Here is a 14493-nt window from a genome sequence, read left to right on the forward strand (position 1 = left end):
CTTCGTTCTGCCTTCTTCCTTCACCCTTTTTCCTTCTTCCTTCTTCTCTCTTCATTCTCTCTTCTCCCTTTCACTTCGTAAGGAAACGTACTTCAACTATTCGGCCAAACGGCATTCGGCCAAATGTCCCTTTCGGCCAAATGGGATTCGGCAAAACGACATTCGGTCAAACGACATTCGGCCAAATGACCCTAAACCATATACTACAGTTCGTTCCGTTTCACAGCGTTTCACTAAGTCGTATGCTTCCTTAAAGTCCACAAGCAGATAAACAGTCCGCAAGTTGTATTCCCAGAATTTATCAAGGATTTGTCGTAGAGTAAACATCTGGTCCGATTTTGATCATCCGTCTCGAAAACCACTTTGGTATGTGTGTGTGTGTTATTACAATCTAACTCCCACTGTCTGGCAGTGGCATTATGGATAGAATATTCGTGCAAATATCAAAATTTAATATAATTGCAAGAATCTTAGATCCGGGAGCTAGAAGCTGATAGCTCTATTGTAACTCCTATAGCCCATTTCAAGAACGCAAGCATTCCGAAGCTATAGTCGTTTGCAATAAGCCCCGCGTGATTACACCCACATATCATAAGGATATCTGAAGTGCATTCACACTTCCTGAACCAAAATTTAACTTTCTGATCCTGGCGCGTATTTAGTAATAAAATTAATCAATATAAAAAAAGGCATTTATGATTTATCAAAAACATTTCTTATTATTTACATTTCTTGATCACGTTATTAGTAAGGGCATTGCCCGTGCTAACAATCGATCACTCAGAAAATAAGAAAAGTTTAGTTATAGTAAAAAGAAGAAACTAAACAGACTAAACAAACTAAATGACTTTCGGTCACCACTCCTAAAAATAGTGCAAAAACTATACCCAATACAACTTACGACTCAACATTGAAACACGTTAAAAACCAACATGAAACTTGCTCACCAGATTAACATCTGCATCCACAGAGTTCAAAGCTAGCAGGAACAGTAATTTGGCTTTGTTGCGTATAATTTTTTACATAAAGAGTTTACACGCATATAAGGACATTTTACAGTCGTTATCACTTTCCACGGTATCCAATAAACACACGAGAAAATCACTATCCTGCTGGGTGGCGTAGCCCGAAACACCACCCGCCGAATCTCACAAAATGCAGAAAAATTGGCAAACCGACGCGAAAACAACAACACGTGCGTTCATAACCATGGCACACTTGGATCTCCTCGAAAACCACTTTGGTATTCACTAGAGTGGGGCGTCATGGTCATTTTTTCAAATCAATGGTTTTTCGAAGCCATTCTGGGTCCTGAATAACTGTGCAGAATTTGGGACCGATTGGTTGCTTCCTCGCTTTCCGCATCGCGTTTGAAGTTTGTATGGAAATTAGTATGGGAGAACGTATATTTTTGCATTTCTACTTCTAGAGGTTTCAGTTCATCGTAAACCAAATGGCACATTGCGTTAAAGTATAACCCAAAGGATGCCGAAAAACTTTGCCGAAGAAAGCACGTTGCTGGATCGTCCACGAAAAAAGTTATAACGCTTTGAAGATTGAGTGCTCAAACCATATACAAAAAATGGTTTATTCTGCCAGCACTGCCGAACTACGTAGACCAAAAATTTAACTGAGTGTAATTTCAAAATAATTAATCTTATAGGGCTTTAGAGCTAATGGGAGCTATCCGGAATCAATCACAAAGGAAAAAATCCGGCGAGAAGGAAGATGGGTTTTGTCCTTCGATAACCTTAGGTTGTCCGGTAGTGCTGTCAGAAACATTGATTTCTTGCATATGGTTTGAACAATCAATTTTCGAAATGTAATAACATTTTTTGAAGAGCTTCCAGCTACATACGTTCTTCGGCAAAGTCTTTCGGCATCTTCCAAACTATATGCTAACGTATTGAGTCACGTGATTGATGATAAATTGAAGCCGCTGAAAGCAAAAATGTAAAAAAGTACATTTTCCCATACTAATCTCCATGTAAATTTAAAACGCGATGCGGCATGCGAGGTTGCAACCAATCGAGCCCATATTTTGCACAGTTGATTGGGGTCCCAAAACGATTCAGAAAAACCTTGATCTCACTTGATCGGATGAAGTTTACGTTTTTTCATACAACTGCGCCCACTCTAGTATTCACCGAAAAAGGTCTCCGGAAACAGGCGCAGTCTGCTTAACATAATTCTAGAGTGTTATATATCAGAGTTGAGGAGTGTTATACCTCAATAGTTAGCACAATCGAGTCTGTGCCCTTTCTTGTAGATAGGACATATAAAGCCATCAATCCAGCTCGAAGGCATTTCGGCTCCCTCCCAAATCATTTTAAACTTTCTGTGGATTTTTTCTGTCAGCCAGTCGCTCTCGGCTTTTAGAAGATCGGCCGGGATTCCGACCGTTTCTTAGCTCCCGAACAGCCTTTAGCACTACGTTGTATTGACCGCCTCGTGGACTTGTTACCACAATGTGTTCTTTTGTTGAGCTTATGAGCGACTGTCTTCGCCCGACAGTCGCTGTATGGTTCTCTCACTCCTGGAACTAGTGATACTGGACAGTTTTGCGCGAATCTTACATACATTTAGTTAGTGGTCAGAGTTGATAATTGGGCCTCGAAAGGTCCTCACATCTATGACATCTGAGAAATGGCGATCGTCCACCAAAAACATGATCAATTTGAGAACGCGCATCGCCATTTGGGTGTCTCCAGATGTGCTTTCGAATATTCTTGCGTGCAAAATAGGCGCTACAGATAGTCATTCCTCTGGCTGCGGCAAAATTGACTAGTCTCAGCCGTTGTCATTGGTAGTTGTGTGGGGCTCTCTTTTCCAATGACTTACCAGCCTCCATCTAATGACTCGACGCTGCTACTTCTTGATGAATCAATGGGGCGGAGATTCGCCAAGAGTTGTTCTAATATCATGGCTCGCGTGAGCTGAATTCCTGTTTAAATCGGCAATGTCCGGCAATGTCTTAAATTGGCAATGATCGACAATGTCCGTCCTAGCCCCCACCTCGCGTTTTTCTCGCTTAAATGACAAAGCTGGAAAATTCCTTTGCATTGTTGCATGTCGTTTGCTTTTGGAGTCATGTGCCCCTGCAAGCACCATGTAGTTTTAAAATTGGATTCCAAAGGGATTCACCTTAACATGCGTACTCATTATAGAAAATAAAAAACACAATATATATAATCTACCTATCCTACGGCAAAAATATCGAATTTGTACTTTCTTAATCTTATAAACTTTGTATTACATCAATCATTCAGCAAATTTTCCTTCCCTACTTCTTTCAGCAACAGTGTCGTTCGCTCCTGGTCTCTTCAAACAAAACGTGACATTGGCAGCCCCAGCCAAATCATCGATGGTCGATTGCTTCCAGCATGCGGTGCGCCCACCTCGATGTCACCCACCGAGTTGGACCATCCCAGTCCACTGGATTCGGTCACTTCGGCAGCTGCAACCGGCGACAGACCTGGCCACGAAAGGTTCAAGAAGATTATTTTTTATGACCAATTTGTAGCAGAGGTTAATCCGACCTTCTTCATCACCAAATCCGCGCTGCATTACCAAGGTGGTCGTACTTTCAACGGCGTTTGCTTTTTGTTTGCAGGTTCCGTTTCTCCGACACTTGTAGTGATTTGCACAAATTTGGCTTTCGACAATTTCTACGAAGAATGAGCATTACCGGCCGCCATCGTCAAGCTCAGCGGTCGAACTCTGCTGCCAGGGACCGACGAGGGGTTCCATCCAGCGTCGTCAGTAAGACCAGTTCCTTGAAGTTTGTATCGATTTTTCCTCCTCTGTTGGGTTAAGATCTCGATCCTGCCGGTGCGTGGATTGGCAGGGCCGAGCGAAACCAATAGTCTCATTGGATGCAATTTATTGCAGAAATCTGGCTGAAGAGGACGATGCTGACCGGGATCGAAGCTTGTCGGGAGCCAAAAAACCATTCCAAGGAATGCATAAGCCACTGAAGAGGCTATTTTCAAACGAATCACGGTATAGCGAGGAAACGGATGAGGATTCGTGGGAAGGTAAATGTGCCCTGACATTGTTTTTTCTTTCTGTTGTGAAACTGAAGAGCTTCTAGATTCATTAATTCTATATTCGTTCTCCAAATTACGATAAAGTATATTTTCAACAGTAATTAAGGGGAACGCAAAAGGTTTTCTATGTTTTTCCTCCGTTCAAGTTTGGCGTTTTGTATGTCAAAATATGTTGAGTCAAACTTCCATCAAATAAAACCCATGTCAGCAATTGAACGATATCTGCACAAGCTGTCGTTTGCCCTATTTACTGAGCTTTCATTCCATCTTTCAGAAAACATATATTTGAATAGTATAACTTCCATGGTTAGATTATTCACCCTGTAGCAATTCTTTTGCATCTTTTCAACCAGAACTCAACAATGGGGAGCAAATTTCCAATCGGCTGATCTACGACGAGGAGCGCAAATATGGCAAAATTCCAGCTCGGATGTACTGGCTGTATCTAAAGTCATGCGGAAAGGACATTGTGGCCACGTTCTTCCTCAGTGCACTGGCCCAGCAGGGACTGCGCGTTTATACCGACTTTTGGCTCCAGAGTTGGACCGAGCGAACCCAGCGGCAATCACACGACACTAATGGAGTTGATCCAGCTGATGTAAGGCCACCGACCTGTGTAAATGCATTCCTTCCAATTTCATTTTTTTTCTATGTGGTATAATTGTATATAATCATAACATAGATGTGTATAGTATAGGATTTTTTTTGCAACGTAGACGAAAACCGGCATTATGCATATGATGCAAATCAGTGCGGTCGCCCATTAGCCTGGAATCGGAAAGACATTTTCAAAATCATTTCAGCCATAAAAATGTAGAAGTTACGGCTATATCACTTTCAAAGAAGCAAAAATGGAAGGAGATAGCTTTAGCTTTTTTTTTTTATCAATTTATGAATCAAGATAATTTTTCCATAATGGGGCAATTTTCCATTTTTATTTTTATTTTGTATACATTCTTTTATTTCGAAACCCTAGAAATGAAGTACATTGGGGTCGGGTTTTACGCGAGTGAAACGTACTGCGTTATAACACGCACGCACATATTTCAAAACTCGCAAAAATCGCGTTCCAACATGTGTTTTGTTTTTTTTTTCTAAATTGCGGGGAAAATATGCTTTCAATACGAGTAAATCTCAAAATCTGTGTGAAAAGTTTCATTTGTTTGTTTCAAATCAATTGCGTAATGCGTATAACTATGAGATAATATGCGCAGTAGGGCAGTTCAAATTTCAAAATGTTTGAAAATTCCAACTCCCATATGTCTAACAGCATCATTTTGATAATATAGGAGTCCTGGCAAAATTTCAGGAAATTTGGTGGCCATTTAGGGGTGGCAAGTCAATTTATGTTTATATGGAAATTTGTGTGGGAAAAACGTAAAATATATTCAAATCCCCATACAACTCTTAAATCATGATAAATTCAAATAAACATCCCCAACCTCCCTTTTTGGAATCTATATAAATGAGACCTCCGGGTAATACATTAGTTATGAGTGGATTGAACGGTTCTATTGACAGTGTGAATATGAGATAAATGGCTAAAATGGTGTAATTAGCCTTAACGTAGCAGTGGAAATATAAATTAAAATTAATGAGTTACCCACTGGTTGAGCTCAAATAGATTCCAAAAATGGAGGTTGGGGATGTTTATTTGAATTCATCACGATTTAAGAGTTGTAGGGGGATTTGAATAAATTTTAAGTTTTTCCCATACAAATTTCTATATAAACATAAATTGACTTCGCGCCACCCCTAAATGGCCACCGAATTGCCTGAAATTTTGCCAGGACTCCTATATTATCAAAATGATGCTAATAGACATATGGGAGATGGAATTTTCGAACATTTTTGAAATGTGAACTGCCCTAATGCGCAGGTTGGGGGGCCTCCTTGGCCGTGGGGTAAGACGCGCGGCTACAAAGCAAGACCATGCTGAGGGTGGCTGGGTTCGATTCCCGGTGCCGGTCTAGGCAGTTTTCGGATTGGAAATTGTCTCGACTTCCCTGGGCATAAAAGTATCATCGTGCTAGCCTCATGATATACGAATGCAAAAATGGTAACCTGGCTTAGAAACCTCGCAGTTAATAACTGTGGAAGTGCTCAATGAACACTAAGCTGCGAGGCGGCTCTGTCCCAGTGTGGGGATGTAATGCCAATAAGAAGAAGAAGAATTGCGCAGGTTGTATTTTTGTAACTCATTATTAGGGTAACGGCTGTATTTTGGACCGGGCTCATATTTTGGACCACCTAGCTGAATTTTGTATTTATTTCACACAAAACTAAATAAAACATGCAACTTTTAAATTTTATTGCAAAAAGAAACTATCCATAAGGTATCTCCTACATTTGTTTCTTATAAAATATAGCCATTGTTAAGAATATTTTCACGTATTTACCCATTCCGGCTAGATTAGACCAAAACCAAGACGAAATTGTAAAATGGAATCCACCTTTAAAAAGCTGTAAGTTTATTTGTACATAGATTTAAAACATGTGTATGATGTTGTTGACCTATTAGAACCTAATTGAAGCAGTTTCCGATCTGGGGCAAAAATTCCATGTTTAAAAACAGTATTCTGAGGCATGTCCAAAATAGGTTCATTTTCCATTGAACCGAACATATTTTCGACATATCTTCTTTTTATGTTCTAGATCTCTTAAACTTTTGCTTTTTTTGCTACCAGAGGTGAGCCAGCTAAGAGCTGAAAGCCTCCTAAATGAAAACAATAATAATAAAACTTTTGTTTTTACCAATCATTCATTTCTCTAGTATCAAACCATTCATAAATTACCGTTCATACCGAATTTATAAATTACCGTTCATTGATGTAAGTCCTTGAAAAATGACTATTAAACCAACATGTAACTGTTTTCATTATTTCCATACCAAAATAGTTAAGAAAGCTCCATGACAAAAACCAATCTTTGCTAGAGCTGCTCAGGGATGCCAGATACAATTTTTATAAGTCTGTATCAATCTCAGCAAAATGTCTGTACAGTGAACGTTCGCTAATTGGGGTTTTTCTAGTTGGGGCGCTTTTTAGTTGGGGGTTCGCTAATTGGGGCGAAACCCAATTAAAAAGCAGCTAAACGTCAGAATGTGATGTCAAAAACGCGTTGACGTTTTGTTTCCGTGTTTGGCGGGATCGATATTTTCTGGCGCGTAAAATTTTCCTTTGTTCAATGCAAAAAGTAAACAACATTGACGCTTGTCAAAGCGCCCCAATTAGCGAACGGCATTCGCTAGTTGGGGTGAGGTCGTGCCCCAATTAGCGAACGATTTGTCTGTATGGAGTTTAGAAGGTAGGGTAACCAACTTGATTTGGACCCCTACACATTTTGGACCCTAAGGGCAGCAGGGACTATGTCTAAGGGCTTGACGATCCCTTCCCAGGCCATCTGCGAGTTGTGGGGCTTGCCTAGGATGTGGTGGGGTTCGACAGTGGGCCCTGTTAAACCTCTATAAAAAGCTGCATGTATCCGCAAGTAGGCCCCACCAAAGCGACCGTGTGCCGCTCAAAGCGCGCAAGCCCAAGTCTTGGTGTTAGGTGGGACGCTAAACAGCCCTGACACGACGGCCCTCCGACGAGACAGGAGGTTTGCGCAGGCCCAATAAGCCGCCTAGAAAACCAATAATTACGAACAATATAAGAGATAATGCGACTCGATATAATCGGCAAAGACCTAGGCGACGAATACAGGATCACGATTGGAAGCTTGGAACATGGAATTGCAAGTCGCTAGGTTTCGCAGGTTGCGACAGGATGATCTACGATGAATTACATTCCCGCAACTTCGACGTCGTGGCGCTGCAGGAGATTTGCTGGACAGGACAGAAAGTGTGGAAAAGCGGGCATCGAGCGGCTACCTTCTACCAAAGCTGTGGCACCACCAACGAGCTGGGAACCGGCTTCATAGTGCTGGGTTAGATGCGCCAACGCGTGATTGGGTGGCAGCCAATCAACGCAAGGATGTGCAATCTGAGGATTAAAGGCCGTTTCTTCAACTATAGCATCATCAACGTGCACTGCCCACACGAAGGGAGACCCGACGACGAGAAAGAAGCGTTCTACGCACAGCTGGAGCAGACATACGATGGATGCCCACTGCGGGACGTTAAAATCGTCATCGGTGACATGAACGCACAGGTAGGAAGGGAGGAAATGTATAGACCGGTCATCGGACCGGATAGTCTGCACACCGTATTGAACGACAACGGCCAACGATGCATAAACTTTGCAGCCTCCCGCGGAATGGTAGTCCGAAGCACCTTCTTTCCCCGCAAAAATATCCACAAGGCCACATGGAGATCACCTAACCAAGAAACGGAAAACCAAATCGACCACGTTCTAATCGACGGTAAATTCTTCTCCGACATCACGAACGTCCGCACTTACCGCAGTGCGAATATTGAATCCGACCACTACCTCGTTGCAGTATGCCTACGCTCAAAACTCTCGACGGTGTACAACACGCGTCGAAGTCGGACGCCGCGGCTTAACATTGGGCGGCTACAAGACGGTAGACTAGCCCAAGAATACGCGCAGCAGCTGGAAGTGGCACTTCCAACGGAAGAGCAGCTAGGCGCAGCGTCTCTTGAAGATGGCTGGAGAGATATTCGATCCGCCATTGGTAGCACCGCAACCGCTGCACTTGGCACGGTGCCCCCGGATCAGAGAAACGACTGGTATGACGGCGAATGTGAGCAGTTAGTGGAAGAGAAGAATGCAGCATGGGCGAGATTGCTGCAACACCGCACGAGGGCGAACGAGGCACGATATAAACAGGCGCGGAACAGACAAAACTCGATTTTCCGGAGGAAAAAGCGCCAGCAGGAAGATCGAGACCGTGAAGAAACGGAGCAACTGTACCGCGCTAATAACACACGAAAGTTCTATGAGAAGTTAAACCGTTCACGTAAGGACCACGTGCCACAGCCTGATATGTGTAAGGACATAAACGGGAACCTTCTTACGAACAGGCGTGAGACGGTGATCCAAAGGTGGCGGCAGCACTACGAAGAACACCTGAATGGCGATGTGGCAGACGAAGATGGCGGTATGGTGATGGATCTGGGAGAACGCGCGCAGGACTTTTTTTTTTATTGTCTTTATTAACGAGGTTTTCGGCCCTAGACCGGTTCACCTCATAAACGCGCAGGACTTAATTCTACCGGCTCCGGATCTCCAGGAAATCCAGGAGGAGATTGGCCGGCTGAAGAACAACAAAGCCCCTGGGGTTGACCAACTACCAGGAGAGCTATTTAAACACGGTGGTGAGGCACTGGCTAGAGCGCTGCACTAGGTCATTACCAAGATTTGGGAGGAGGAAGTTTTGCCGCAGGAGTGGATGGAAGGTGTCGTGTGTCCCATCTACAAAAAGGGCGATAAGCTGGATTGTAGCAACTACCTCGCAATCACATTGCTGAACGCCGCCTACAAGGTACTCTCCCAAATTTTATGCCGTCGACTAGCACCAACTGCAAGGGAGTTCGTGGGGCAGTACCAGGCGGGTTTTATGGGCGAACGCTCCACCACGGACCAGGTGCTCGCCATTCGCCAAGTACTGCAGAAATGCCGCGAATACAACGTGCCCACACATCATCTATTCATCGACTTCAAAGCCGCATATGATACAATCGATCGGGACCAGCTATGGCAGCTAATGCACGAACACGGTTTTCCGAATAAACTGACACGGTTGATCAAAGCGACGATGGATCGGGTGATGTGCGTAGTTCGAGTTTCAGGGGCATTCTCGAGTCCCTTCGAAACCCGCAGAGGGTTACGGCAAGGTGATGGTCTTTCGTGTTTGCTATTCAACATCGCTTTGGAAAGGGTAATACGAAGAGCAGGGATTAACACGAGTGGTACAATTTTCAATAAGTCCGTCCAGCTATTTGGTTTCGCCGACGACATAGATATTATGGCACGTAACTTTGAGAAGATGGAGGAAGCCTACATCAGACTGAAGAGGGAAGCTAAGCGGATCGGACTAGTCATCAACGCGTCGAAGACGAAGTACATGATAGGAAGAGGTTCAAGAGAAGACAATGTGAGCCACCCACCGCGAGTTTCCATCGGTGGTGACGAAATCGAGGTGGTAGAAGAATTTGTGTACTTGGGCTCATTGGTGACTGCCGAAAATGACACCAGCAGAGAAATTCGGAGACGCATAGTAGCTGGAAATCGTACGTACTTTAGACTCCGCAAGACGCTCCGATCGAATAGAGTTCGCCGCCGTACCAAACTGACAATCTACAAAACACTAATTAGACCGGTAGTCCTCTACGGACACGAGACCTGGACGATGCTCGTGGAGGACCAACGCGCACTTGGAGTTTTCGAAAGGAAAGTGCTGCGTACCATATATGGTGGGGTGCAGATGGCGGACGGTACGTGGAGGAGGCGAATGAACCACGAGTTGCATGAGCTGCTGGGAGAACCATCCATCGTTCACATCGCGAAAATCGGTCGACTGCGGTGGGCCGGGCACGTAGCCAGAATGTCAGACAATAACCCGGTGAAAATGGTTCTCGACAACGATCCGACGGGCAGAAGTAGGCGAGGTTCGCAGCGGGCAAGGTGGATCGATTAGGTGGAAGATGACTTGCGGACCCTCCGTAGACTGCGTGGTTGGCGACGTGTAGCCATGGACCGAGCCGAATGGAGAAGACTCTTATATACCGCACAGGCCACTTCGGCCTTAGTCTGAATAAATAATAACATTTTGGACCCTCCTGGCGACATTTTCCTGATTTCTGAACTAAAAACAATGCCGCTGCTAATTCCCCCATTGACTTCAGGAAATTAATATTCTTCAGCATCTGTTTCACTGGTTTCCCGTGCGAAAAAGCGATAAAGGGTAAATTAGAAATTCGATTTTGAAGAGACTAAATTGGGGGTGTCCAAAATGTGTACATTTGGGGTCCAAAATATGTTGCACTGTCCAAAACGAAGAATATTTTCATTTCAGAAAATGGCAAATTTCACTGATTTATGAATAACTGAAGCTCATTTCGAATTTCTATTTTATAAATAAGACTTTCATCTTTGAAATGGTGTCATTTCCGCCCATATCTAACCTGTATTTCAATAGATATAAGCATATAATGGGATGCACTTCCTCTAGGGGTCCAAAATAGGACAGTTACCCTACAGGGTAACCATACGTTTTTGACAACGTAGAATATCGAGGTTTCAATAATCAAAAGGTCGGTGTAAGACTTAAGTCGAGTCAAGTATGAGAAGACAAGTAAGGTTGCTGTTGAGGTCAAAATAGGTATTCTTGAAGCAACTGTTTACTATCAAGTGGTGAATTAAAATGGGATAATACTATCTCGTCTTATGACAAGTGAAGATATTCCACCAAAAAGCTTTGAATAATAATCTTATCAATATGTGTATATTGTGACATTAGCATAATATTTACGCAATTTCCTAATTGAAAATCCGTTGGGAAGTTCGAAAGAGTTTGGTTCGAAGGAGAGGCACAGAAGGAATTATCCCGTTTGGAAACCCAAAAAACGGAACGGACATCTTTTGGGTTTATAAACGGAGAGCCTTGGGTCTTTCAAACTTTTTTGGGCTTCCAAGCTTAACTCCTTTTGCGCTTTCGAAAAAAAAATCGGAATTCCTAAAGTATTCCTTTCAAAAGTCTAAAAGGAATCCGTTTGAAAGAGAAGTCTAAAATAATTTCATTCAGCAGCCCAACAAGGTTCCGTTCGAAAACCCAAAAGAATTCTGATTTGGAAGCCCACAAAAATTTCGTTCAGAAATATAAATGAAATTCTTCCAGGATCCCAAATAATTTCGTTCGGATACCCAGATAAAGGACTTAGGGAAGATCCATAAAGTACGTCACGCAAAAATCGGCGATTTTTGACCCCCCCCCCTCCCTCCCTTCGTCACACTTTTTTATTAAACCTCTAAAATTTTTGTATGAGTCGTCACGCTGCTCGGAACCCCCCTCCCCCTACGAGCGTGACGTACTTTGTGGATGACCCCTTATTTGGATCTACGAATCGAGATTTTTGGTTTTCTAAAAGGAGTTCTTTTTGGTTTTCGGAGCGAACTCTTCTGGGTTTTCGAATCAATTCCTTCTGCAGTTCCGAACAAAATCCTGTTAGGGCTTCGGTAGGAAATCCCTTAAGTATTCTCATGGGAATCCCTTGTCCAGAAGCAGAAAAAGATTCCGTGTAAAAGCCCAGTTCGAAAGTCTAGAAGTATTTCTTTGGAAAGTCCAAAAAGATTCCGTTCGGGATTCTAGAATGATTATATTCAGAATCCCATCAGAATTCCGTTTTTTGAAGTCCGAAAGGATATCTTTGAGAAGGCCAGAGTGATTCTTTTCGAAAGCCCAAAAGAATTTCGTTCAGAAACTCTAAGGGATTCCGTTAGTAAACTCAGTAGGATTACGATCGGAGGTTAACATAATTCTGTACTGAAATCCGAACGAACGGATATCTTTTGGCAACCCCAATGGGATCCTTTCGGGCTTTCGACCGGAATCATTTTTGGTTTCATAAAGGATTCATTTTGGATTTGTGATTAGAATCTTTTTAGGCTTTCGAAAAGAATCAAAGAATCTATCCATTTGGAAATCTAAAAGGATTCTTTTTGGAACCCCAAAATAAGCCTAAAAGGCTCCACTCGGAATTCCAAAATGATAACGTTTGGAAACCTTATAGAGATCCTTATATACGAAATCCCCATAACAGTTTTGTTTAAGAACCCAAAATAGTTTAATTGGAAAGCCCAACAGGATTCTGTTTAGCAGCTCAAAGTTTTCGAAAATTGAATGTCTGTAGAAGTCTGTAATTTCAATCAAAAGTCTGTATAATGTCTGTAATCTGTATGATGTCTGTATGCAAGACCAAATGTCTGTATAAATACAGACAAGTCTGTATGTCTGGCATCCCTGGAGCTGCTTGCCAATGGAACAGAGTTCCGTGTTCTACGATTATGTTTTGTTTGGAAAAAGAATGCGCAAGGAGCAAGGAAGAACCCAGCAACCCACTACTATCAAGGGCGCAAATGGAACAGATCGGTAAACTAAATAAAAATATGGTAGGGTAAGAGTGACCAGGTGCATACATCACGACCATGGACCCCACGTTTGTTTTGCTTTGAAGATGCTGTACCGAATGGTATTGAAATTGATTAGTTTCAATACCCTTAGCTATTGGTATTGTTCTAAGCTTTTGAGTGCTTATAAAAATGTATTGCTTAACAAAGACTTTAAGGATGAAACGTAAAAAATGCTGGGGATCACTAATTTAATCTAATAGTAACATAACTTTGCAAGCAATTCAAAATTATTCGAGTGGTCCAAAATATGTTAAATAGGTGGTCCAAAATAAAAACAGGTGGTCCAAAATTAAATCTTATATACTTTCAGAATTTATGATATTTTGGTTCTTTCGTAGGGATTTACAAACATTTTTACCTACAAATCCTGCCTAGCATTCACCACTTTTTAGTTGCGTAGGGAATTGATCAAGAATTATTACAAAATCTAACTTTTATTAGAAAAATTGTTCGTCCATCTCCTAAAGTGGTCCAAAATACCTCCCTTACCCTATATTACTTTACTAATGTTAATGAAACATGTAAATATCTTAACAGCATTACTATCATAGGACCGCAAGCAATCAAGTCTAATAAAATGTCTCAAAAATAAGGTTGGAGGCACAGGATATTGCAAAGATAATTGGTGCTTTCTGTTCTATTTCCAGATTGAGTACAACTTCAAAGTGTACGCAGTGCTGTCGGTCATATGCATCCTGTTATCGGTGGTTTGTTTCCCTGCCGGGCAGAAGGCAGGCAGCAACGCTCGGAAACGATTGCACCAGCAGCTGATAGTGGCGGTGCTGAAGAATCCGATCCATTTCTTTCAAACTGTTCCGCTCGGACGCATCATGAGCAGACTCAGCATTGACGTTTCCGTGGTGGACAAGGTGGGTGCGGGTTGGGCTTCGATAACCGTCCGGCACCAACCAATCTCAGTCTCTTAAATCTTTACTCCACAGAAAATCGCTGCAACAAGTCAAAAGCTGCTGCAGTTTGTCCTTTTGTGCCTCTGCGCCGTGCTCATAAATAGTGTCGTAACGCCGTATTTCATCCTGTTAACAATACCAATTTGTGGCATTTACTACGTCGTGCAGAAGTTCTACCGGTGCACGTCCAGGTAAGGAAGCAAGATTTATATGCCTTGTGCAGTCAGCGTTCTGTGGGATGCATTCAGATTGTAGGTGTTGGGTTCGTGCGCTGAGAAAGGTTAGTTGTGACGGTTGAGTGCACTTCGACCACATTCTACAAAGCTTTGTATGAATGTATCGTTACATACGTAGACTTAATCCAATGCGAAAGGATTCCACCCGAGCATAAATGGCTTTGATACGGTAGTAAGATTCTATGGACGGGAATGTTGCTATGGGAAT

General features: G+C 42.6%; 1 protein-coding gene across 1 annotated transcript in view; it reads left to right on the forward strand.

Moving 5' to 3' along the window:
• LOC134212570 (ATP-binding cassette sub-family C member Sur) overlaps positions 1 to 14493 on the forward strand; it is a 231159-nt gene that overhangs the window by 185720 nt on the left and 30946 nt on the right. Inside the window, exons 19-24 of the mRNA XM_062690557.1 lie at positions 3297 to 3488; positions 3614 to 3781; positions 3892 to 4037; positions 4403 to 4647; positions 13789 to 14010; positions 14083 to 14240. Of these exons, the coding sequence (XP_062546541.1) occupies positions 3297 to 3488; positions 3614 to 3781; positions 3892 to 4037; positions 4403 to 4647; positions 13789 to 14010; positions 14083 to 14240 (1131 nt within the window). The remainder of the gene's footprint in view (positions 1 to 3296; positions 3489 to 3613; positions 3782 to 3891; positions 4038 to 4402; positions 4648 to 13788; positions 14011 to 14082; positions 14241 to 14493) is intronic.

This window comes from Armigeres subalbatus, chromosome 2 (genome assembly GCF_024139115.2).
Source record: "Armigeres subalbatus isolate Guangzhou_Male chromosome 2, GZ_Asu_2, whole genome shotgun sequence".
Classification (NCBI taxonomy): Eukaryota; Metazoa; Arthropoda; class Insecta; order Diptera; family Culicidae; genus Armigeres; species Armigeres subalbatus.